This window comes from Acartia tonsa, chromosome 8 (genome assembly GCF_053477335.1).
Source record: "Acartia tonsa isolate MP-2025a chromosome 8, ASM5347733v1, whole genome shotgun sequence".
In the NCBI taxonomy this organism is placed as follows: domain Eukaryota; kingdom Metazoa; phylum Arthropoda; class Copepoda; order Calanoida; family Acartiidae; genus Acartia; species Acartia tonsa.
In genome coordinates, this window is record NC_137267.1 from 31,980,865 (window position 1) to 32,006,542 (window position 25,678).

At 35.2% G+C, this 25,678-nt stretch overlaps 1 protein-coding gene across 2 annotated transcripts; it reads right to left on the reverse strand.

The window, feature by feature from the left end:
* LOC145326730 (uncharacterized) lies at positions 1-25,020 on the reverse strand. Of its 2 annotated transcripts, none has more exons than XM_080170109.1 (10): positions 24,777-25,020; positions 7,486-7,634; positions 6,952-7,056; positions 6,667-6,746; positions 5,908-6,011; positions 4,049-5,662; positions 3,695-3,768; positions 2,237-2,975; positions 1,340-2,003; positions 1-1,077 (listed from the first exon to the last, which is right to left on the reverse strand). In XM_080170109.1, exons 2-10 carry the CDS (start codon positions 7,626-7,628, stop codon positions 866-868), a joined length of 3,735 nt encoding a protein of 1,244 aa, XP_080026235.1. In that variant the 5' UTR covers positions 7,629-7,634; positions 24,777-25,020; the 3' UTR covers positions 1-865. The 2 variants fall into 2 exon arrangements, with proteins under 2 accessions (XP_080026235.1, XP_080026234.1); XM_080170108.1 differs by lacking the exon at positions 24,777-25,020 and adding an exon at positions 8,260-8,498.
* Positions 25,021-25,678: the final 658 nt, after the last annotated feature.

Below are 25,678 nucleotides of genomic sequence, written 5' to 3' on the forward strand. Positions count from 1 at the left end.
TTTTCTTTATTGAACCTATTTCAGTATGATTTTTACAAAAAGATGCTTTTAAATTTTTTGTCTTAGGTTAGGTTATATTATCCCCAGTCCCTGCTATAGCCTTCAACCCTGCGGGGATATGAGCTCAAGCTGTGATAAGAAAAAGCTCAGGGAAGCATATGGGAGTCAAGGACACAAGGGACGTACTAACCACAGGTATTGTAGTCAAATCACTATTTACAAGTCCTTTATTATCGAATTTTTCATAATAATGTCCCTTGCGTCCCTGACCAAAGCAATTGAAAATACATATTAATAATAATATAATATAGAGTAGCCACGCCACTAAAATTGTAACATATTTTAATATACATACAGATTTTAACTTTTTAAGCCTCTTTTCATGGAACTTTTTAAAGTAAAGCTTTGAAAGAAGCTTTTTTGCATTTGTGGAAAAAGCCCAGGAGGTAGAGGACATGACATTTGAATAGATAATCTAATTCCATTGTCATATCCCTTCATCCTTGGTGATAAACCAAGAATAGGGACAGATATTTAGCCAATATTACAAATTATTTAGCTGAAAATCTTTCCCTATTCCAGAGAATGAATAGTTAATTTAGGTAACTTTTGTTGTGGTAATTATTTCATAATTCAAATGAGGCTTTTAAAGTTATATCATAAAAATCATATAATATTTTCAAAAAATATTACACCAAAACGTGGTTGAGCACAAGACCTCCAGCCCCTGTGGTGCCTAACTATTAAAGGAACTAACGACAACTATTAAATGAGTGTTACCCCGAGTGGGCGCAATTCTAAATCCGTGAAATTAATAAAATATATGATATTTATACATTCAAAATTTTGATACAAAATAAAATTCTTACTGATTTCTACGTCCTCCATAAGAGTTGCCACCACGGTTAGACGGCTGGAAAATTCTTCCACAGTATCCAGAGAAGTGTGGCCCTTTCTGGACCGGTTTGGGTGACCGCTTGTTGGGCCGTTGCTTGCCGGTCATGCCCGGCTGATGGCTGTACGTCCAGGATTGAAGTAGTGGGGTTATTGAGGTGGAATATGCCACTGTTGGACTGTCTAAATTATAGAAAATATTAATACAACATTGGTGTTTAAATAGTTATCATTTTGAATGGCTGAAAAGTCAGGGGTAAAAAAGGTATACTCGAAATGTAATAATCATTTTTGTTACGTAAAGCTAAAAATGCATCTATTGAATTCAGCACCTTATAAAACTAATAATTTGAAAAGTTAAGATAGAAATATTTCCTTTACAAGGAATGCATGGACATATATGGTAGATATAGAGTAGCTTTGATAACATTAAAAGTATGATTACCCTCTCTCTTAGTTTTGTTTCTTTTATTTGTTTTTGTATTTGTTCTTCTTTCACCGCTGGTATCGCTTAATGACAAGTTTTTCTCCCTAACATTTTGTCTGCCCCTCACATACTTTGCCTCCAACCGCCGCAGTTGGCTAACTTCCGCCGTTTGAATGTCTCCAGCTGGTATTAACCATCTGCCACGCTCATTCTCCTTCTCGCTCCAGGCCCACTGTGACCAGTCACTGAAGATATCTTCAACAATGGCCGAGTTATTGGCTGCGCTGGCTATCTGGCGCAAGGAGGGAATGCGGTAGCTTTTGCGCTTGCGAGGAGTGCACAACGCGCTCTTCGGCTCGGTGAACAAATACCGCCACGTGCGGAAGGTTGAAAGTGGATCTTTGGGCCGCATGCGGATTGCGTAGGACGGAATGGCGGGTGAGCGGGGTGCAAGAGATGAGGGCGGCGGTAGCTGAGCACTGCTGGACTCAATTAGTTCGCAGGCGTCGCGGAATACGTCGGGGGCCTCCCAGAACGGCAGGTTTGCCAGTTCTTGGGCCAGGCTGCTGCTGTTGGGTCGGCCGTTTGTCTCTATACGCCACATGATATCGTTGACGTCAGTCACGGTGATTTCCACTAATGGATTTCCCCGCCTCTTACGACTGCTGCGCTTTCTCAAAACCTGTAACAAAAATAGTTATTTTAATTTTAAAAGAAAGTTTTACTTTTCTTACTACTAAAATATGAATATAGGGTTGATTGAATCAAAGACGATTACATTCAAGTCGCACAAAGATGAAATGTCTCTAAATCTTTATGTTTATTCTGTAAGTCTGTTTGTCTGTCTGTATATCTGTCTTTCTATCGTCTATTTGCCAACAATTTATCTGTCAATCTATCAGGATTTATTTATACCTGTAAAGCTGGTGGGGAACTGGCAGCTGCTGCCTCATCATCAGCCAGACCATCCTTGCCCTCAACATCAACCCACAGCGGTCCCATTAGCTTGTATGCCCTCCACGGCTCATTCTCCTTATTCTCATCCTCATAATCAGCAAATTGTGCCGCCATATCAGTGATGTCACTGTCAAAGAAGAGCTCAAAAAGATTGGTATCAGTATTTTCAGTGATGATTCTTCTGATGTATACATCATCAGCACTATCCCAATGGATTAAGTCATCATCAGTATCTCTTGACGAATCTTCCCAGAAAATGATTTCCTGTTGGTCACGTGGCCCGCGTAGAACAGCTGATTGCGGCGCCTGCAGGCAGAAACAGCTGTCAATCTCCCGGTCACTGTCGTCCCAGAAGATAATTCCATTGGGATCTGTGGCCGATGGTGCCAGGGATTTGAAAATCATATGCCGGTCAAAGTAGTCGTCAGTGACATGAATTTTGTCTACTATTGTTCCATTGTATTCATCAATACTTTTGCGCTTTATCTTATTGTCGTCATTGAGATATTTGCAAACTTTTTTGGTTTCATTTTGTTTGCGTTGCTGCATTATTTCCTCCTGTTTCCTACGCTTCTCCTTGCGACGGCGCCGTTTGATGGACCCGTAGTCGCCGACGGTTCTTGAGGATCCGGCCAAATTTGGGGATGATTTTTGGGTGGTTGTGCTTGATCTAGGATCTTTTCTATTATCCAAGAGACTGAAAAATAAAATAAATGATAACAATTTACAAAGCTACAAAAGAAAATTTATGATTTAGAATTTTCAAATAAAGAACCGGAAAGTTTTTAAAATTTTAACTGCAAAATCCTAGATATAAAGTAGCTGCGCTACTTAAAAGCTTTAAAAATGTGAAATCATACCACAAAGTACGTGACTGAATTTTAATACAAAAAATTAAATGAAAATGAATTAATTTTTTCCTCATTTTTGATAATCCTTATACTAAAGTAACAGGATGTTTGTTTGTCTGTGTGTCTGTACCGAAGGATCTCGCTAACAGCTGAACCGATCGGGTTCTCCTTGACAGGGTACATTCTCATGGTTTCTGGGAAGGTTTATATCTATTTTGGGGGAGGGTACAACCACCCTCTCAAGAGAAATGAGAAAAAATCGAAATGTTTTAAATATACGGGAGACTTCAACGTAACATAAAGAGAATCGTAAAATAAAGAAGTAATCAAGAGACTTTAACAACTGAAAACATCTAAAGTGCCACTAGAGGCCTCTAGGGGCGTATCCGCTAGTGCATAAATAAAGGAAATAAATAAATACCTAGCAAGTAAATAAATATATGTACAAAACTTTATGCATTGGTTATTGCATAATAAAGCTTATCTATCTGGCTATCTATCGATGGATTTGTTTCTTTTATCTATGTCTTAATATACCTTTCTATCTATCTATCAATTTTCCTACCTTTCATATTCATCATCTCCGAGACAGCCAGGATCATACTCCCCTATAACCACGCCACCAAGATATCCAATATCCTAAGACAAAACATTTATTAATAAGTAGTTGGTAGTATGTCTATGTTTGGGTCTATTTGTTTAGTAAAATCTTAAAAACGTCTATTTTGTACTTATTCACACAGAAGCGAAGTAATAACAAAACAAAATCAAAGAAGATCTAGTATGTGGAATGTGGATGCATGGAAATACCCAAGTCATAGAGTAGCCGCGCTCTTCAAAAGTCTTTTAAAAATAATTGCAGATAAAGATAATTGAAAATGTAATCTATACATTTAATATAGATTTAAATTGTGCCTACCTTTAAAAATTCTTCACTGGCCACCCAAACAAAATCTTCAAAACAGCCAAAAACCATCAATTCTGTGTTGTTTTCAAGTATCTCCTTTACTGATCCAATTTCATTCCAGAACCTCCAGTTTTGCCAAGACTGTTGCTGTTCATTGTCGTTTACAAAATCCTCGAAGTGATCATTGTCAAAATCCTCCAAATATTCATCAAAATCAGTTTCAGAATCATTCATTTCCGTGTCAGAATATTCTCCACTGTCGGTAGAAATACTGTCGTCAAAGTTGACCACAACGTCAATATTCTCCATCTCATCCTCATCTGATATATTATTGTTGACATCTCTAATGCTGATATCATCAAAATCAGTATTATCAATATATTCCTGATGACTGTGACAAGTGGCAAGTTCAACTGTTTCAGCATTGTTAAGAATCTCGCTGACCGACCCAAACTTGTTCCAGAACTCCCACATTGTCCAATCAATGCTGTCATCATCCAAATCCATTCTCTTCAGAGCTTCAAGTATCTCTTCGGTGTTGTTCATTATTTCCTCTTTGCTGCCAAAGTGCTGCCAAAACTGCCAATTGTCGCAGTTTAGAATATTTTTCTTCCAGTTGTTAAATTTTTCTTCAATCTCGACTGTTTCTTTCATATTCCAAATCCAATCGTTAAAAATATCTTCAACTTGCTGTTCTTCAAATATAGCTTTGATTTCTAAGTCATCTTTACCATAATTTTCATCATCAACTGTTTCAATATTCCACTTCCAGTCATCAAAGATATCCTCAGCCTTTTCGTACTCGTCAAGATTCCATTTCCATTCAGCAAAAAAAGTGTCTGACTGAGCTGCGGTCTGGTCTTCCAAAATCCAGCGCCATTCCTCAAACAGATCCTCTTGACTGAGAACACTGTGGAACATTTTGCGCTTGAGGAACATGTCTTCGCCACGACAGAAGCGAATCTGTTCAATCTGAATGTCTCTCAGCTTGCGAATCATTCTTCTGATTTGTCGCTTTGTCTTGAGCAAGTTTGGTCTTTGCTGCTTGTACTTCCTTGTCTTCTCATTCCGTTGTCTTGGCTGCTTTTTAGGTGGAGTTTTAGATGGATTCTTGCTAGCAGCTAATTCCTGGTGGTTAGCACAACATTTAAATTGATTTTTAGTGCCTTTGATCCATTTTATGATATCCTGAGCATTTTTGCTTCTTCTCTTTGCTGAACATGTAAAATAGCCCCTTGAAAATCCCAACTTTTTGCGGATTCTTCTCCTGGAAGTCTTTGCTACCGGCCTGTGGCTAAGATCAGGATCTGACTTGGCCTTGCTGTCACTTGCCAGCGGCTTAAATGGTTCATCCGTTTCAATAGTTGTACCACTGTCATTCTCGCATTCATCTCCAGATAGAGAAACAGTTTCAAAACTTGCTTGGTCGCAGTAGTCAAAGTTTTCAAAGTAATTGTCATCCGCCAGGAAATCGCGCAATTTGCTTGACAATGCCGCGTCCTCTTGTTCTGAGCGATGAAGGTCGTCTTTGATGACGTCATAGTCCTCTGCTTCCTCTTTGACTAATGGGAACTCTTCTCTGGATGAATGAAGGGGCGAACAGTGGGAGGAATCCATTAGACTTTCCTAAAACAAAGTTACAGGTGAGGGAACTAATTAAGATCCTTGTGCATTTTTTATTGTACCTTTACAACCTGTAAGGACAAATATATATTTATATATAGCAAAATCCAGCTAAATAAATTTTTTATAAAAAGAACAATAAAGTGTTAAATAGCGAGAATATATCAAATTTGGCATGTATAGTCAATAAATCTTTGGATATGATTTAGTATTTAATTAGAGTAGCTGTACCACTAAAACTCGCCTACCTTTATATCATTATTAACACATTGAATAAGATCAGCTGTAAGATCCATGATTCCAATCAGCTGATCTTTCCAGGATCTTAACACCCTCTCACGAACTTCATAATCTAAAAAAAAACAAGGACAATTAGGTCAGAAAATAGCGCAACAACAATGACATGACAAAAGAAATGATTGCTGAGATACGTGGAAGAGATTGATGAAAGAGGAATATAGAAAGACTATTTTTCTATGTCTGTCTGTCTATATCCATCTGTCTGTATGTCAATTGTCCATACTGTTTTCATTTGTATGTTTGTATGTAATTCTGTCTGTATATATTTCTGTCAGTCTATCTGTCTATTATCTGTCAACCTTATTTATAAGCATCTGACATTATCTAGCTATCTACAAATTTGTTGGTTTGTGTGTCTATTTGTTTGTCTTTCTTTCTATCTGTCTGTTTTTTTGTCTATCTCTCTATTTGTGTCTTTTATTTCTGTATATTTGTATGTCTATCTGTCTGTTTGTCTGTCTATCTGTTTATATGTCTATCTGCCTGTTTGTGTGTCTATGTGTCTATATGAGTGTTTGTGTGTCTGTATGTCTATATGAGTGTTTGTGTGTCTATCTCCCTGTCTGTGTGTCTATTTGTCTTTCTGTTTGTCTATCTGCCTGTTTGTGTGTTTGTCTGTGTGTCTGTCTGTTTGTTTGTCTATCTGCTTGTTTGTGTGTCTGTATGTAAGTCTATCTGTTTGTCTATGTGTCTATCCATAAAATTACCTGCTATGAAAAGAGCTTGTTTTGAAGCATCTGACATTTGCCTGGCACAGTTCACCTCTTGCTGTAAAACTGTCTCAAGTCTACACAAAAAATAAATGTTGAAAAAAACATTTTGAATCACTACTTCTGTTAAAACATAAAAATTTTTACCACCTCAAGTTTTATTTTAGAAAAAATGTATACTTTTATAAGGTTAAAAGCAATATAGGTATTTATCTATTCACCTGTTTATCCATCTATTTTTCTATTGATGTAGACAAATATCTATCTATCTATTGACTATACCTGTTTGCCCATATCCTGACAGTCTCCTCCAGAATGGCAGGATTAGGTTCTGAGGTGTTTATCATCTCAACATTCACATCACAACCAGAATCAGCTGATACAGTCCTACAACATATATATACTTTCTCTTATACTGTTTAACAATTTACTGTTCTAATGGACAACTTTATATTGCCAAAATGACATCAATATAGTCAAAATGTAGGTGGCAATATTGGCTGGAATTACAGAACAAGAATGACAACATTATTAAGAAGCGAAGTCCAGAAAATACAGTTATAGAGCAGATGTTGAGAAAAATGTATAGAAAGAAAAATCACGAAACCTTTTTATATAAAATGTGCATAGGTTTTTTTTTGTGCAAGACTGACGGACTAATTAAATTATTAAATCAAAAGTTCCAGTTAATCTTGACAAAAAAATCAACCGTCTATCGTAAACAAAAGTCGAAAAATTCATATTCCACCATTCCATTTTTAGAGGCAGACAGACGGACGGACAATTTGCTACAAAACAAATAAAAATATTGCCTACCTCTTTCTTTTACTCTTCATATTGATGTGATGTAGCGTTGTTGTATTGCCATAATGCCAACCGTTGCCAAAATTGCCAATTGGTGGCAGCTGGCCTACGCTGTTACTGGCGCTACTCGTACTTGTGTAGAATGGCTTCATCATTTTAGCCTATAATAATGCATATTTTATTACTCGGATGTTACATCATATTTTTATGTAAAAAAACTCACAGCGGGCAAAAATAACGTTACCCTTCACCCACCCCATTTAACCATCCCCTCCCCTCCCACTGGATGTACGAACTGACCAATAAATAAGTTCCATGTTAGCAACTTAAATTGATGATAATTTTTCCCCTGTCAAAATATCCACGTATATTCTATACCCATTACCCATTAATCTGTTAAAAAGATAAGATAAATTTTAAATGATTAGCCTATCCTCCAATTTGTATGACCAAGCACCTGTTCTAGATAAGTCTTAATTGTAGTAATAATTTTTAAAATAAAAAAACGTTTCAATCTACCAAAAAAAATATTTTATTTGGTGGTTGAGGGGGCTGGGCATTTTAACTGTGAAGGGTTAACTTTTCTCCTTAAAAATAGCCTAAAACCCAAAGATGTAGAAAGATATCCTAATTTTGTAGACGTTTCGTGGATCTAGATTAATAAACTTATAGTGCCTAAATTTATGTTCCAGCGAATTTTAGAGCGACTTTTTATTGACTGCAAGACGGACATGTTGTTATCATAGAGTAGCTACGCTGTCATTAAAAAGGTAATTTTGAGCCTACCTTCAAAATTTCACGAAATAGGTTATCGTTACTCATTTAAACTACTTTTGTTTGTACCAATTGGTGGTATAAAAGATAGTAAGAGCTAGTTAACACAAAATGTCTTTTTTCCACTTGTGATATGTTTATTTTTATATTCAAAAGTTTCTCTATAAGTATAACTAAAATAATTATATTTTCAAAACGTTTTCTTAAACTTTATCCTTAAGTCCTTTCAGTTCAATATCCAAATAATAACTAAAGAGTAAACCAAGATAAAATACCGGCAAATAAATCTTTATTACGCACTTAAACCTGACGCTTGACGCTAAATAAGGAAGTTGCACGCACGCACGGGGGGAGAGAGGGGGGGGGGGAGAGTGAGGGAAGTGGGGTGGAGGGTTGATGTCCTAAAATTTTTAGAAAATACAACATATATCTGCAATATAACTGCTACAGAGATAGTTATTCTCAAGATAAAAATAGCACAGAAAACAAGGACAATTATGTTTTCCATAAGAGGGCGAAGCAGTAATAATATGTAAAAAAAAGGCAATATAAGTAAGTAAGTAAGTTATTGTAGACTAAATTTGACAATAAATCACTCAAAATGATAATTTATGATAAATTTATAAACAACTCAACAGTGTAAAATACTACTTTTGTTAGCGGATATTGAATAAAATTTAATAATATAATTGTTCAGGACGATTATATCCAAATGGAGAATTATATTTAAAGAAAATTGCAAACATTAGATTATTAAAATCACTAAATTTTTGTTACTTTCCTTAGCCTAACATATGTGAGTTATATTGGTTAATATTTGATCCAACCAAATTTTAGTACCAAAAGAGCTCTAAAACGTCTGTAAAGAATAGTTTCAATCTGTGTGCTTGACATGAAAAGCGCATCAAAAAAGACAGGAAAAAGATCTTTTATAACCCTATTTTTTGGCAAAGTCCATCTGCCTGTTGTCCGTCTAGAGAATGATACAAAACATCAATGCACATCTAAACAGTGGCGTGAAGAGGATTTTGCCAGTATGGTGTAAAACTTAAGGGGGTTAAAATAAATGCCAAAAAAATTAATGTATCATTTATTTTGTTGTACGTTGAGGTCTCTTTAACCACTGAAATTATTAAATTCTCCATTATAGAGAAGTTTTGCATAGCTTTTGGATAGTTTTTAGATTTGTGTTTTGGATAGTTTTAGCTTATAGATGCATCGGGAACAGCCTTAATTATTAATTCAAATATAATCACAGAAATATATGTATTTAATTTCCAAACTTGCAGCTTTCAAGATAAACAAGGATGACAACATCCATAAAAGCGAAGCACTGAAACAGTAGGACAAACGGACATTAACACTTGTATAGTGTCTGAACTGAATAATCAGAATATAAAAGTATCGAAAGAGTCGAATCAAAATTGTAAGTAAATTTGTTGAAAAACTGCTTGATACAGGATAATGTTTTGGACATACTTACATTTTTAGGACTTGATCATAGAGTTGCTTTGCTTATACTATTGTTCTTTGTTGTCCCAGGAATCAATATACCAAAAATCAGATCAAACGGATAATTAGATCACATAAAAATTTGTTGTTAAAAAAGTAGAAAAATCAACATGTTTAAAATGGACATACGGACATTCTGGTAATGATTATAGAGTTGCTACGCATTCTAAATCGTACCTAACTACTACAGGAATCATCATGCAAAGTTTGAAATCGATAGGACAATTCTAACATGCCTAAATTAACGAATAAAAGCTATCTATCTCGGACGGACGGACGTACGTACGGACGGACGGACGGACGGACGTACGGACCGACCCTAATTATAGAAAAGCTTCGCTTTTAAAAATAAATTCATAGTGATTTCCAAAAATTATAAAGCTTTACCCCAGTTATGATAAAGCAACCAACAACCCCTGCAAAAATGACAAATGACCAACCAAAATCGTGAGAACGCCATTTACTACTAATGCTTTTTCAGATTACATTTTCCCGTCCATGTAAAGGAGACTGCGGATTTATTTTTTGCGTAGTTAGGGAAAAACTTCGGAGAGTGGTGAAAACGAAATTAAAATGAGGGAAAATATATAGGGGTGGGAAATAATACGCAATATTGGGAATCCTCCGTCCCACCTCCCATGTTTCCTGTCTAGTCCTCTCGGAATGTTCTCGAAAAAGCCGGCTATAGTAATAGGGGATGGAGGGTTGGAATTTTCCCCACCCTTATCTTGGACAATAGACTATGCAATATTCGACTAATAACATTTGTTTCCATATTTTTTGCATATTAAGATATCTCTCTAACCACTGAGTTTTCATTTTTTGGAAGCTTCGTATAGGTCATGATACGAGTAAAAGCTATGCTATTTCAAATTTAAGTCTTATGATGGCTTTAACCTATTTTTCAGCCTCCTTCCTCTCCCTTCGAAACAGAGCCCTTAGATGTTAAGTTTTAAAAAATTACAATAGAAACATTTGAAAATGAAATTTAATGTAATTAAGATAAGATAAGATAAGATAAGATTTATTTTCCCCAAAGGTACAACATATTTTATTAGATATATATTATAAATTATGTTACTATGCTTGATTTGTTTGATTCATCTGGTTTGTTGTGTTTGGTGCAGGTTAGATAATAATATACATAATAACAATTATTAAGTACCTAGCATGGAATTGGCCGAACTTCATCTCCACCTAGTTACCAGGCCAGTTTAAATTGAATGGAGACAATATTTTACAATAAAAATTCCATGCAACATTGTACCAGATAGTTGGCATAACCCTTTAAGGGTTGTGGAGCCACTGGTGTACTTTGACGCTTGCCAAGCCGATACAATGTTATATGTGCAAATAAATAATAATCTTAACAATGAAACAATATCTTGCTGTGTATTTCAGACATCCTCCTACTATCAGTTGCAACTTCTCCAAGCGTGAATTCGGAACAATTAAGGAACCAAAACCTCCATAAGGAGTCGCTATTCCCGTTGAGATCCCTTTTCAGCTCCAAATAGACAGTTTCCTTTAAATCAAATTATTTTCATTATAGAGTGGAGTTTTGTCCGGGTTTTAAGGACATCTCCACACCAATAATTACAGGGTAACGGCAAATTTCGCGATAACACTTGGTCCAATCCAAAAAATCCAAAAAAAAACCAAAGAAAAGTCCAAAAAAGGACAAGAATACCCTAATAATAATCATATCGTGTACTTAAGTGAACAAGGTGTAATGGTTGGTTTCGATTCCTACGGAATCTGATTTTTATTTTTGAGAATGGATATAAAAAATCCTAAGAATAGGTCATATGCGATTCCTACGGAATCTGATTTTGGTATTTTGATAATGGGAGTGTGTCCCTAAATATGTATGGTTCGATTCCTCCGGAATCTGATTTTTGTGTTTTGAGAACTGGTCACAGCATGGCTGTGAATGGGGCAACAAAATGGGAGAGGAAGAGGGGGGGGGGGGAGGGGGTTTTAAGGGAAGGCGAAAACGTATCATTAATCCATTGATTCCACTCCTTTTGAAGGTAAAAGGGTGAAAGTGGGTCATGTTAAAAAAGACTGTGGCGTGCTATTGCGCGCGTAATTTGGTTATAGCTTTGCTTTAGTGAGGTTTAAATCTTACTATTGTTTAGACACGAAATGTTCGGAGAGGAAGAATACCAACAAATGTGGCAGCCGCTACGCAATAGATTGACAATAACATATGAACGACTTCTCAATATAGTTAATGGTGACAATGTCAGTGACGAAGTACGTCGTGAGGTAGCCCGTCTTCTATACCAACAGGGTTATTTAGAAACCGAGTTGGCCCTCACACTATACAACCCAAACAAGGACATGGAGTTTCATGAAGCTAAATTGGGTGAAATTGCTGAGCGGATAACTGCTCAAGAGGGGGCCTGTCTCCAGCTATAGTTCCAGAAGTTGGCCATTTCCGGTTTGAACCAGTTACGGTCAAGTTCTCTACGACTTTATATACAAGATATCCACATGATGTTCACAAAAATCAACAAAAATCAACAATGAATCAACAGAAAAAAAACTGCAAAAAGTTACTGATATGGCTATTGAAATATAAAATTGTTTTTGAAGAATAATACAGTTTAGTTTTATCCAAAAAAGTAAAAGTATTAAAAATATCATAAATTATCATAAATTCATTGATTTGTTTAATAAATCCTAGATATCTTGCTATGAACTTTTATTTTTTTTATGAAGGATGTATAGAGTAATAGGATGTCTGTTAATATTTCGCTATGGATTAATTTTCATTAGCATAAAAAAGTGAAGGAATTCAACAGGTTAGGGGGAGGAGGGGGGGAAAAAACTAGAAGGGGAGTGGTGGGTGGTTTGTGCGCGGCCGTGACTTCCAGCTAGACAGACGGAGCGGCGCCTATCGTTTGGTATATACTGGGGGGGAGAAAAATAGGGGGAGGGGGGAAGAGTGGTTTTCCGGTAAAGCACGGCAGAATAAAGCAAAAGAATAAAGCAAAAGAGGGGGCGGGGGGGAGACAATTGGTTGTAAAGCATAGGGGGAATACGCGGGAAATCGGAAGTAGGGAAAGTTATTTATTAATTAATAAGTTAAATTAAGATTGAATAATGCATGGTATTAAGACACAAGGGGGGTATAAATATGGGGGTGGGTAGGGTCAAAGTTCAATTGTCTCAGAAATGTCAGATCAAGAAGAGGAAGTTGGACAAGGCCAAGGTGCTTTACCGGATGGGGCGCCGGAAGTTCCGGAGGAGGCTGGAGGAGAAGAAGATGTTCCCCTCCAAGACCAGGTGCAGGAGCTCATCGCCATGTTGAACTCAAGCGATGAAATCGATGATCCTGCACCCGTGCACGGCGTCCAGCAGCTGCTGAACCTCGCGGCAGTGCCTGATCTACTCCCATTTCCGGGGGTAGACAGGCGCTGTCTGGACCTCTGGTTTATGGTCAAGAGGAGGTTAATGGGCGTCGTGTACGAGGGCGACAGACTTATGTGGAGGAGATTCCGCCAAGACGCCATCGATGAGGAGATCCTCCGCATGATGTACTCCAACTATGGGTTAGTCGTGAGGCTAATTTCAGTAATGCCCACGTACGCCCGCTCCTTCCAGGCCAACATGGATTCCATCGCCACCATGGACCGCTTGGTCACCGTCCAGCAGGACCTTGTGGAGGAGCTCCTCCAACAGGAACCCGACGACGTCGATGACTCCAGCGACTACGACGAGTAGATGGCTATGCCCACTACATGAGCTTAACCAGTCCAGTCAGCGATAGTCATATATTAAACAAAATTTTCGATATCTAAATTTGAATAAATAAATATATTTTTGGTCAAAATTATGAAAAAACTTTGTTATTTTTTTTATTAGATAAAATAGAGGTAGAGGTTGCGCGATTCGTTAGTTGCTTGATAAAAAATATATAATATAATAGAAGAAGTCAAAGTCAAAATATAAAATGTAAAATGAATAAAGTGGATAAGAAACAAACTATGCTAAAGCTACTCTATACATAGGTATGTATGTCGGTTCCTACGGAACCTACTCGTTGAGATTTGAGGTTAAAGAAATGCTGTTTTATTATTTTTTGATATAGAAATTAAGTGCTTACAAAAAGTCGAGGGCTAAAGATACGAATAGAAACTTAGTTAGAACAAAAAATTGTTAAATAGAGGAAGAGAAAAAATAAAGTATTTGCTTTTTTTAAGAAAGTAAGTAATAAGTAAGTAAAATATCTTTCTTGAGAATAATTTTATTATCAGTCAGTTTAATTTCAAAAATAAAATATTTGCTTTTTTAAAATATTTGCTTTTTTAAAACTCAATCTTGTTTAGGTAATAAGTAAAACATTTTTTCTTAAAAATATTTTTATTATCAATTAGTTTAATTTCAAGTGGAAGGTTGTTGAATATAGTTGGGAAAGAGTTAAGAGGGGCGTGCAGGAGAAAGTTTCTATTGGTGCCCGGTTCGTAAGCAAAGTTGTTCCTGTTCCTAGTGCCATACGTATGTCTGTCTTGAACAAAGTTCCAGGTGTTTTCGAAAATTTTGGGAAAATTGCCTAATTTATAGGCGTGCATAAATTTACAAACATTGAATTCAATTAACAGGTTAAATGGAAGTATGCCATTAGATTTAAAGAATTCAGCTGTGTGAGCTCTGCTAGGTAAATTTTCGATTATTCTAATGGCTTGCTTCTGCAACTTAATGATTGGTGCTAACAGATACATAGGACAGGCAGTGAACAGGAGACAACAATATTCGATATTCGACTTAATATAAGAAGAATAGAGTAGCTTTAAGTGTTTCTTGTCCAACAAATGACGCATTACTTTCATACTATAAATTATTTTAGAGACTTTGCTATAGACTTTTTCAAGATGATAAGAAAATTTCATTTTCTCGTCCAATTGAATTCCCAAGTGTTTGATACTACCCTCATTGGTACCGCTCACAAGATCCAACTTAGTGATTTTTGACTCATCATTTTCATTATGATTATTCATGTTTACATAGACTTCAAAGTTGGTCTTAGCGGCGAGCTCAGCGGGGGTGAGTATCTCACGGGGGGAGGAAAAGACCATACATTTGGTCTTGCGGGGGTGAATAAGAAGTTTATTGGCATTGTACCATTGGGTCAGTCTGGGGACAAGCTCCTTTGCAAGGTTGATCAATTGTATAATATTCTGCTTTTCAATGAAGCCCACTGCGTCATCAGCAAAGAGATTGATTAGGATCTCTTCACTGCATGAAACAAGGTCATTGATAAAAATCAAAAAAAGAATTGGTCCCAGGACTGACCCCTGAAGTACGCCAATGATAATGAATTCAATTGTGGAGGAGAAAAGGCCCTTAAAATATACACGCTGTTTTCTATTTGCATAATAACTACGGAACCAATCAAGTGCAACCCCCCTTATCCCTGAATTCTCCAGTTTGCTAAAAAGGATGTCCCTATTTATCATGTCGAAACACTTCCTTATGTCCAAAAATATGGCCATACAGGAAGTGTCTCGACTGAGTGCTTGGGTGATCAATGTGCTTAAGTTCAATACATTGTGAAAGGTTGAGATTCCTTTCATGAAGCCAAACTGGCGGTTGCTAAAAAAAGACCGATCTTCCAAGAACTTAACCAGCGTTTCACAGACATATTTTTCAATGGGCTTGGAAAAGTTGTCAATGAGTGAAATTCCTCGATGATTATCTGCCTCGCTGAGTGAACCTGATTTGTGAAGGACAACTATTTTGGAAGTTTTCATTTTTTCAGGAAAAGTGCCATTTTGAAGTGATAAATTATAAACATGTGTTAAGGGAGTGGCAATGGTATCAGCACAGCGAGACAGAACATACATCGAGACATCATTTATGTCTGTGGAACGCTTAGGTTTAATACTACGAATGATATTAATAACCTTGAAGGGGTACAATGGCTCAAAGAAGAGGGAATCTTGACATGGGGGTGGTAAATATTCAAAGAAATTTTTGGGGGTGGAAGGAATTTCAGGCCTTAGGGAAGACCCAATCTGACTAAAATAACGATTAAATTCATTAGCTATTTCTTGGTCATTTTCAATTTTGTTTGGGCCTACTTGAAGGTATGTGCACTCAGGGGAAGATTTACTAAACCCAATGACTTCCTTTAGGGTTTTCCAGAGTTTTTTCCCATCCCCGTTTGCATCTCTTATTTGTTGTCTGTAATATTCAATCTTTGCTCTTCTCACTTGCCTATTGTAATTATTCCTATAGACATTGTAAATACTTTCATTTTCAATTGTTTTGTCTTTTAAAAAGTTGCTGTACAAAATATCTCTATGCAATCTACAACGCAATAAAAAGTCTGACATGAAAGGCTGCTGAGGCTGGGTACGTTTGTTTTTTCGTTTTTTTCTAACTGGACACTTTTCATTATAAAGTCTCAAAAAGGTTGAAATAAAGTTATCATAAGCAATGTTTGTGTTGTCTTGGCTTAAAACGTGATTCCAGTTAGTGTGGTAGAGTGCATAGTTTAAGGCATCAAAGTTTTCATCATTCAATTCTCTTTTTTCAAAGAAATCTGGAGGTTTGGGTTTATTTACTCTGTCTATTCGGAATGAATTAATAATTGGCAAGTGATCGGAGATTTTTGAAGTTAAGACAAAGGAAGACATTAGGTTTTGAATAAAGTTACCTACCCCGAATAAATCAAGAAGGGTTGCAGTGGTTCTAGTTACTCTAGTAGCTCTGGTAACGGTATTTATGATACCGTTAAAGGAAAAAGACTCAATAATTCTCATGGAGTTGCTATTTATATTATTTATTTTGAAAAGATCAAAATTGAAATCTCCTACAATGAAGTATGGTATGCTTAAAGCTGCTATTCTATCAATCAGGTCCAAAAAAAGTTCAAAAAATTCTTCTATTTCAGCACTACTCTGATTGGGTGGCCGATAACAGTTTAGTAAGCAAAACTTTAGTCCATTGTGGGAAATTTTTAAGCAAATAGATTCAAGAATATTTTCTTTAAATGAAAATTTATCAAATAGTTTATCTACTTTATAATATTTGCTTACTAGAATACCCACCCCTCCCCCCCTACTTTTTGTGCGGAGTTTAACATGCCAATCGTAATTATTAATTCCATAGCAATCCATATTTACATCCTTATTCAGCCATAATTCTTGAAAACACAGAACATTTAAGTGGATATCATGTTGCCTAAAGAAGTCTACAGTGGAGACAATATCATTGTATTTAGAATGTAATGACTGACAATTAATACTAAAAATATTGAGAAGGTTTTCATTGAATGTTTTCAGTTTCTGTACGATACCTTGTTCACTTGAAAAAACGCAATTTATTCCGAATTCGTTCTCAAAATCGTTAAAGTAGTCGCCGTAAATCGGATTCATAAGATTTAGACCAATGTTATCGTTTAAGTTACCGTAATCCTGGTTAATCTGATCATTAGGGAGGTTTGTCATAGCAGAGCTGGTCCAGGAGCACCGCAGGAGGAATCGTCTTAACATCAAGTATGGACATCTGAAACACAGTAGATATTAGTGGACAAATAAAAATAGGTAATATACAATATATTATCGTTAAAGCGAAAAAAATTATCATATTTACTATGGTTATTCCGATAGCGTTTAGTTTATGTGTGTGTTGGGGGTGGCAACACATTTCAAGCTAGTTTAGTTCCCCCTACTCATTTTCATACAAGTTCCAAGTATTTTATATGCTAATCAGCAGAAAAATAAGAAAAATAGATTGAAATTAATATGCTATGTTGGCGTTCTAACAAGTTGGGTAATATTTAATATTAATATTATAATAATATAGAGTTTACGTGGATATAAACATTAAGTTTTTCGAAATAAATCACTTTGTAAATGAATTTAAAAATGATGATAATAATTTTGTTAAGTACCTTTTTTTCCGACGTATAAGATACTTAACCTCATGATGTGATTACCGCCTTTGTAGCTTTGCTTTGCTTAGCTTTGTTGGCGGTGTCTCTAGCTTTGGCCCTCGTGGCCACAGGATCAGAAGGTGCTGAGTCAACGACAGGGGCAACAGGTACAGAAGGTGCTGAGTCAACGACAGGGGCAACAGGTACGGAAGGTGCTGAGTCAACGACAGGTGTAGATGCGGCAGATGCGGCAGACGTGGCGGCAAGTGCGGCGGTTAGCGGGTGTTTTAGCCTAAAATCACTTTATCTGCAAATTGTGATTCTACAGATGAATTGGTTACTTGGAAGCAATTTGGTATGTATACCTGTTTTAACCGACAAGAAAAAAGAGAGAATCCAACATTTATTCAGCTTTTAATGACAAATTGACATACATATAGACAATGACATGGCTTTTATATAGAGATGCTACAAGTAAAGGAAAAGCAAAGGAATTTAAAACTCGTATTACTCTAATGTGAAAATTTTCCCCCTTTAGAGTTTGGGGGAAAAGGAGAGGGGAATCAAGTTCGATAATTTATGGTCAAAACAGAGGAATTTTCCATTCATTAATTTAAAATAACATATGGCACTATTGTTAATCTTTATAATTTTAATAAAAATAAGCATATTTTAGTGAAATTTAAGTTACTAGAAATACTAAATCGTTGCTTATTAATGACGTCATATAACGCGCGCTTCAGAAACGCGCGGGAAATAGAAAGTTTTTGAGATATTCCGCATTTAAAAAAGAAGAGTTGTTGCTGCTGCTAGTAGGGGTGAATTTGGGGGGGGGGGGGGATACGCACAGCTTATAAGAAAGAATAATAATAACTGAATTATTCAAGGGGGTTGGGGGGGGGGGGGGGAATAGACAGCAACTGCTGTTAGTTAGTTAGGAATAAAAAAAGAGGGGAAGGGTGGAATTTTCTAGATTTAACTACTAGGGTGAAAGTAAATAATGAAAGTAAGGGTAAATTATCTATCCCCCCAAGGTGGAAGGAAAGGGGCCCGGCATATTATTGCGTAGTAAAATAATAAGGATTTCCCGCATTATTTTTTGGAGGGATAATTCCCTCCCTTCCCCTCTCCCTATCCGGAAAATTCTAGGAATTGTGGGAATATTTCAATTGAACATCTGTTTGTCTTTCAGGTTCATCTATCTGTCTATCAATTCTAGAATTTGTTTATTTTTAATCTTTATGTCAATTCATCTAAATGTCTATCTGTCTGTCTGTCTATTGATTTTATTTTCCTTTTTGTCACATTATAAGTACAATCCTTCCAATCTGTTTTTTTAAAACTTTCTAATATACTTTTTTGTTATTTTAGTGTCAATAAATGTCTATTCATCTGTCTATCTATATAGATGTCTATCCGTTTGTCTGTTTAAAATATTTGAATGTTATATCTATGAGTTAAAAACTTCATAAGATAGTTGTCTGTCTGTATATCTATCCATCTATCTACATATTGTTGAATGATATTAATATTTATCTATCCTTCTGTTCATTTTTCTAATAACAATATTTCTGTAATTTTTCTATTTTTTTGTCTCAGTCTGTAAATATCAATCAAATTCATATGTTCTTTTATTTGTCTGTATCTTTCTATATGTTGAAAAAAGTAAATAATTTTCATTTTGAATTACGTTAAATTATTTCTGAAGAAAACCTAAAAATTTCTAAGAAAAATATAATTTAATTTCATCAAATTAATTTCTCTCAATACATTAACAGACAAGAGTAGTTTCATGGAAACTTATGCCTATGAGAAATGAAAGATAACTTTTTTGGCAATAAACAACCCCTATAGAAAGTTTGCAATAATTGAAATTGAAAATTCAATGAAAAATGAAAAAATACGCAAAATTTCATAATGTCTGGCAGACTGTCAGACTTATTCAAAGACTTTAGTTTTAGCAGTCCTCGGGGCCTTAATATTTTCTAGTGGAAAAAGATAATACTAAATAACATCTGTACAAGCATTAAAAAGTTGAAATAAAAAAAATTATTTGATTTTTGTTCGATTGGATACTTATTTAATTTTGATAATTTAACACAACTGACTCTGTCTTACTAACAAATTCAAGAATGACAAAAATAATATATATAGAGTAGACGTGCTATTAAATAAAAGTAAAGCTCTATCAGGCTACAAGCGCAGCCACTAATGCTTACTATTATCCTATCATAAAAATTGATTGGCTGTCAGTTAGAAAGCTGTAACTACTATGCATTTCTATTTACGCACTAACAACTTTATTGGTGTTCTATCACTTCAGAAAAAAAGTTTCCTGTTATCTAGTCCTAAAATTACAATAACAAAAATTGTCCCTTTCCTGCAGCTTAACTCTAAACCATTATAAACATCTAATTCGCCTGCTTTTGTGATTCTTTAGATTAAAATTATTGGTTTAAAAGTTTGGACATTAAAGATTTGTACCAATAAATCAAGTTCTGAAAAAAGTTAGTCAATGAACAAGAGGAATTGTTTATAAGACGTTGGGTACCAGTATAATTTACAGTCCAATGTCCTCTCCCTTTATGTTAATGTAACACACGGAAATGATAGCCCACCCAAACTTTTATTTTTATTGATAAGCTAATAAAAATATATATCAACAGTGGCGTGCGAACCGAAGGGGGCATTTGGGGCAATCGCCCCCCCCTAGCGACCAAAACGCCCCCCCCCCTGCCCCCCCCTAGCCACCGCCCCCCCTGCCCCCCCCTAAATGTTGAAAAATGCCCCATTTTGCCCCCCCCCTGGTCAACAAAAATGCCCTTTTTTGCCCCCTACCCTACAAAAAGCAAAACTATCCCAGTTTCCAAAAAAAAAGATCAATAAATACTCAACAAAAAAAATTTTTTGGCGCTTCGCGCCAAACAGACAGTTACTATTCATTTAACCTTACCAAATTTTTTAATTAGAGTAGAAATTAGGTTATAATCTTATTTCACTGAACATAACAAACCAGGTAATAGGAAGTATTTTATTTTGTATAATATAAACTTTTTACCAAAGAAATTTTGTACATCCCCAATGATGATACACAAAATTACCCCTTATATAGATTACAATTAATGGATGAAATGTATGGAAACTTGACTAAATTAACAAACCAATCAAAATTCCATTAAAGTCCCCAAAGTTGTTGAGCCAACGAAGAAGAAAATTTTATATGAAATATTGGGGACTAGTGTAATAAATAGCCCAAAAACCCCTCCCTCCCTGCATATTTGAAGAAAAAAATTTGCGCTTCGCGCCCTTCCAAATGGTTTCTGCTTTTTATCACTATTATATTTGTTTTTATTTCTAAAAAAACATGTGTAAAAAACAAATATTTAATCAAAAAGTTATTTTATATAAAAAAATAACAGCGTTGATATTTATATAAGCCTTTTTCTCAACACTGTATGTCTGTCTAAATAAATAACTATATATGATGTCATATTATTTTCAGGATAAGTTTATCATTTTTTGTGTACATACCCTTACAAAAAGACATGTTTTTTTATGGCAATTTTCATTAAAAACCCTTAAAACTAACTACACTCTATATTCCTAACTTGATAAAATACGCCACTCTTGTTGTCTTTAATTGATTTTAGTTCAAAGGGGGAGTAAATATTTTTAGGTGCGCTTCACGCACCGCCCTTATAAATCATTGGAAACACCACTTAATCAAAAATTAACAGAGTTTTATAGTGCCATTTAAAGAGGGTAGGATATGTTGATATAACTTTTTAGCTTCTCTATAATTCACTATGGCTGTCAGTATGTAATGCTAAGGGGGAAATGTGATTTTTTCAACTGCAATTAAAGATAGAAGGCTAAAACTGAATGTTAACATTCCAATCATTATGGAGTATAATTAACTATTAAAAATTCATGGAGGTCGGACTGCTTTACAGGACGTTTTTGGCTATTTTTGTATCTTTTAAATTTCGAGTATAGTCCATTTTGTGACATTGCCTCTTAAGGTGCATTTCGTCGTATTTTCACAGTAGCTTTTCACCTATTTATAGCTCCTGCGGGGCCAATTGCCTAACCCTGAGGGGAAATCACCTGACCTAACTTAACCTAGAATAACCTATTAAAAGCTACAGTGAAAATACGACGAAATGCCCCTTAAGAGGCGTTGCCACAAAAGAGACTATACCCCAAAGTTTTCCATATTTTTAAGAGATTTTTATATCTGTAGATGAAAGGGCAAGTAATTTTTTTAAATTTTTTACATAGTTCTTTATATCTTTGGTTTTTATGGTACGATAAATTTTTTTTTGGATTATAAGATTAAAAAAATTTTTTTTTCGCTGTTTCTAGCATCCAGTATGTAATTTACTTTGACTGTCATCACACAACATACAGGAAAAAGGATTTGTGACTTTTTCTATCTAAAATATATATTTATTTCAATAGATGCTCTTTAAATCTACTTGTCTGTATTCTTATTAATGATTTTTTGTGCTTTGCTACCTAAAGATGTTGTCATCCTTGTTGTCATACAATAAAGAAATATTTAAAATCAGTTTTACATATTAGGTTAATTTTTGGTAAATTATTTCCAAAATGAGTGTTTTATCTCCCCCCCCCCAAAAAAAAATTTTTAATGGGGTTATTCATCCTTCCTGCTGAGATTTTATAACATCCCCTTCCACCCATAAAAAAATGTTTTGTGGGGGGGGGGGGGGTGAAGGTTAAATTATCTTCTGTACTTTTTTTTCGAAGATGCTTTCTAGCTCCCTTCTATTCGGTCATTACAGGGTGGGGAGAAGGGATGGGAGAGAAGGGATGGGGGAGAAGAGATGGGGGGGGGGAAGAGATGGGGGATATAAATGGGAAATAGGGATGGGGAAGAAGGGATAAGGACTAGAAGGCCCATAATCAAATAATCCCACCCCTTAAAACGCCCTTATTTAAAATTAGTATGTATAATCAAAATGCCCCCCCCTAAAGCAAAGTGCCCCCCCGGGGCACTTTGTTTTAGGGGGGGGCAAAATTTTACAAAATCTTCAAAATGCCCCCCCCTAGACAAAGTGCTTCGCACGCCACTGTTAATATCAATAGAGCAAAACAGAAAATTATTTTTAATGATAGATTTTATGCATTAAATATAAAAGCGACCACAACTTACAAACTGACATGTCAAACAGCCAAATGTGCATAAAGTTCAAATTTAACACTAACGACTGCGTCCCTGGCACCAAGTGGATCTGTATTCAAAAGGGAAGAAGGGTGGTGGATAATAGCATAAAACCATTCCAACACTTCTCAATAGTTTTAGTATTAAGCGAGATCTTTAAGCGGATAAAAAACCTTACTACTTTATGTAATTAGAATTAAATACAGTGCTATACTAATATTGATCCTATTGAAGCTTTGTTTTTTCTTCAATTATATTATGGTTCTATTTAAAAAAAAACACCTTTCATAAGTTATAACATTTTTCATTGAAACTACATAAAATTCGGTGTGTAATCACTTTAACATATTTTCACATTCGCATGGTAATTAATATTTGCAAAATAAACAAGAATGAGACAATATCCATAAGTAGCAAAGCTTGTGAAGAAAGGCTAAGTGGGTAGAATCAACCTCCTATCTTAAACAGAATAATAGAAAAATTTCCTTACATTGTAAAAAATGGATGTCTTCTTAAAGTATTAGAGACAGACCAACGGACAGAGTTAGTTAGTGAAGAGCAGTTTGTGTAATAATAAGTAATTCTGATTATTTGATAATGTGATGCTTGTGTGGAAATAATTGCACACCTCATTTTATAACATTAAATTTGCACAAAAGTCTAGACATATTTTTCTTTGCAAAACAAATAGAAAAAGCAGGACAGATAAAGATCATAGTGTTGCCAGGTAGTACCAGAACCTGGATTTATTAGGCAATTACAGGCCTGTGGAGACAACCAGGTCTTTGATTGCATAATTTTTGTCTAGATGTACTAAATTGCTGCTACTATATGAATGCAATATTGTCAATTTTTATTTTTTTTTGAGTATCACTTTTATGAATGTTGTCATCAATGTTATTAATGAATGTTGTTATTTTGCAATCATGAATACTAATGTTATCAATAAAGATTAAAATATAACACAATTAACATAAAAAATGCATTAATTTATCTAATTGATTTGTCATCATCAATAGAAACTTTTTATAAAGTTTATAATTTAATTGATAGGTAATTTTTTTTCTAAACTTAAAATCAGTGTTGCGGAGCCGTTTGATTTTGGTGCGGCTGCGGTAAGCCGTCTGTGAAAACGACGGATCCGGCTCCAGCTCCGACTCCGGCTCCGACCCAAAATCAAGAAAAATTCTACATATTTTTTTTGCCAAGTCTATTTTTGACTTTTGAAGGTTCAATTTCTAATAAAAATGGACTTGAAAAACTTAAAAGGGGCGTTTGCACACGACACAACAGAGTTATCAAATTAAAATTAATAAAATTCTCTAATTTGAGCTAACCCGGAGCCGGAGCCGTTTTTGACGAAAATCACGGCTCCAGCTCCAGCTCCGGCTCCAGAAAAATATGGCGGCTCCACAACGCTGCTTAGAATACAACAAGAATGATAACATACATAAAAAGCAAAGCTCAGAAATGCGCAAAAAGATTTAATAGTTAACAGAAGAGTAAAGTTGAAAGGCAGATGCTTATTGGTCAGGGGAATCTTCAACATAAATTTTATAAGACTAACCAAGATATCAGCTGATAATATAATATTTTGAAAAGACTGCCGGACAAAGTAAGTTTTAGAGAAAGCCGAGCAGTTGTAGACCTATGGACAATGAGTTTCTTGGCATTAAAGAACAGCTTTGTTACCTACATCTGAGATGCTTTTAGTAACTATCAGCTATACTACTGCTGCGATTGGTTGCCGGTTGCGGCTTGTACCAACCGAAGACGCTAAAAAGCTAAATAAGGTAGAATTCAGCGGTTGCGGCTTTTGACAGCTGACCAAAACTACGCGAAAATAATGACTTCACTCAAAACTTATCAAACATAACTACATGTTAATAATAAATCATTATAACAATACATAGATTATAAATATTATGAATCAAATAAACTAACCTTGATTTTCAATTCATCTTCCTTCTAATTACTTCTCTTTTCCTTCTATCTCTTTTTTTCCTTCTCTAACTTTTGTTGTTTTGTTCCTTCCAGTTTCCTCGTTAGATTTCAACTATTTGCACTTTTTAGAGTCCTTTCCTTAGAAGTGTAGGTTTATGTATATCAAATATATTTAAAGTTTCAAAGAAAATCTAGCCTAAATGAATCACAATACGTATTCAGTCCTTCTTGGATGCTAATTGTGTTGTGATATTTCAGGCGTAGAAACTGGGAAAGAATATTATATATGCGACGCAAAAGCAAGATTCTCTGACAGCTTTTTGAATCATGGTGTTTCCTAATTCATACAAAATAATAAAAAAGCGAAGCAACAACAAGCTTAGAGTATTTGGCTACTGCAATCATATAAAGAACGTAAGCGCTTAAAGTGCAACTTTTAAGACTAATGTAGAATCTAGATTTGTAGAGACTGAACAAATAAGATACTGTAAGATCTAGACTAAAAAAGATCAATAGAGTCTAGACTTCATGAATACTGTTGTTGTATATACTAGACTATAAAGTGATTTGAGACTACTTACTGTGTAGTTTCAGTAAAGTCTAGTAATAGGTATTGTAGAGTCTTGACTATTCATGTTGTAGAGTCTATGTTAAGTTAATGTAGAATCTTTGCTGCCTAGAAACAGTAAAGTCTAAACTAAATAAGATTGTACAGTCTGGACTATGAAGATACTGCAGAGTCTATAATGTGTAGATAATATAGAGTTTATATTACAAAGATACTGTAAAGTCTAGACTATTGTAGAATCTAGACTTATAGAGACTGGACTCTATATTTGTTGGAAAGTCTGAACTAATAAGATACTGTAGGGCATAGGCGTCCAAGGGGGGAGGTAATGGGG

What these genes read in the sequence shown, in the direction of transcription:
- LOC145326730 (XM_080170108.1), bottom strand. Translation starts at nt 8,295, where the DNA reads ATGAGTAACGATAACCTATTTCGTGAAATTTTGAAG. An exon ending in CCAGTGAAGAATTTTTAAAG is followed by an intron (nt 3,769 to 4,048) that starts GTAGGCACAATT and finishes GTTTTGTCTTAG; the next exon opens with GATATTGGATATCTTGGTGG. An exon ending in GGAGATGATGAATATGAAAG is followed by an intron (nt 2,976 to 3,694) that starts GTAGGAAAATTG and finishes TTTATTTTTCAG; the next exon opens with TCTCTTGGATAATAGAAAAG.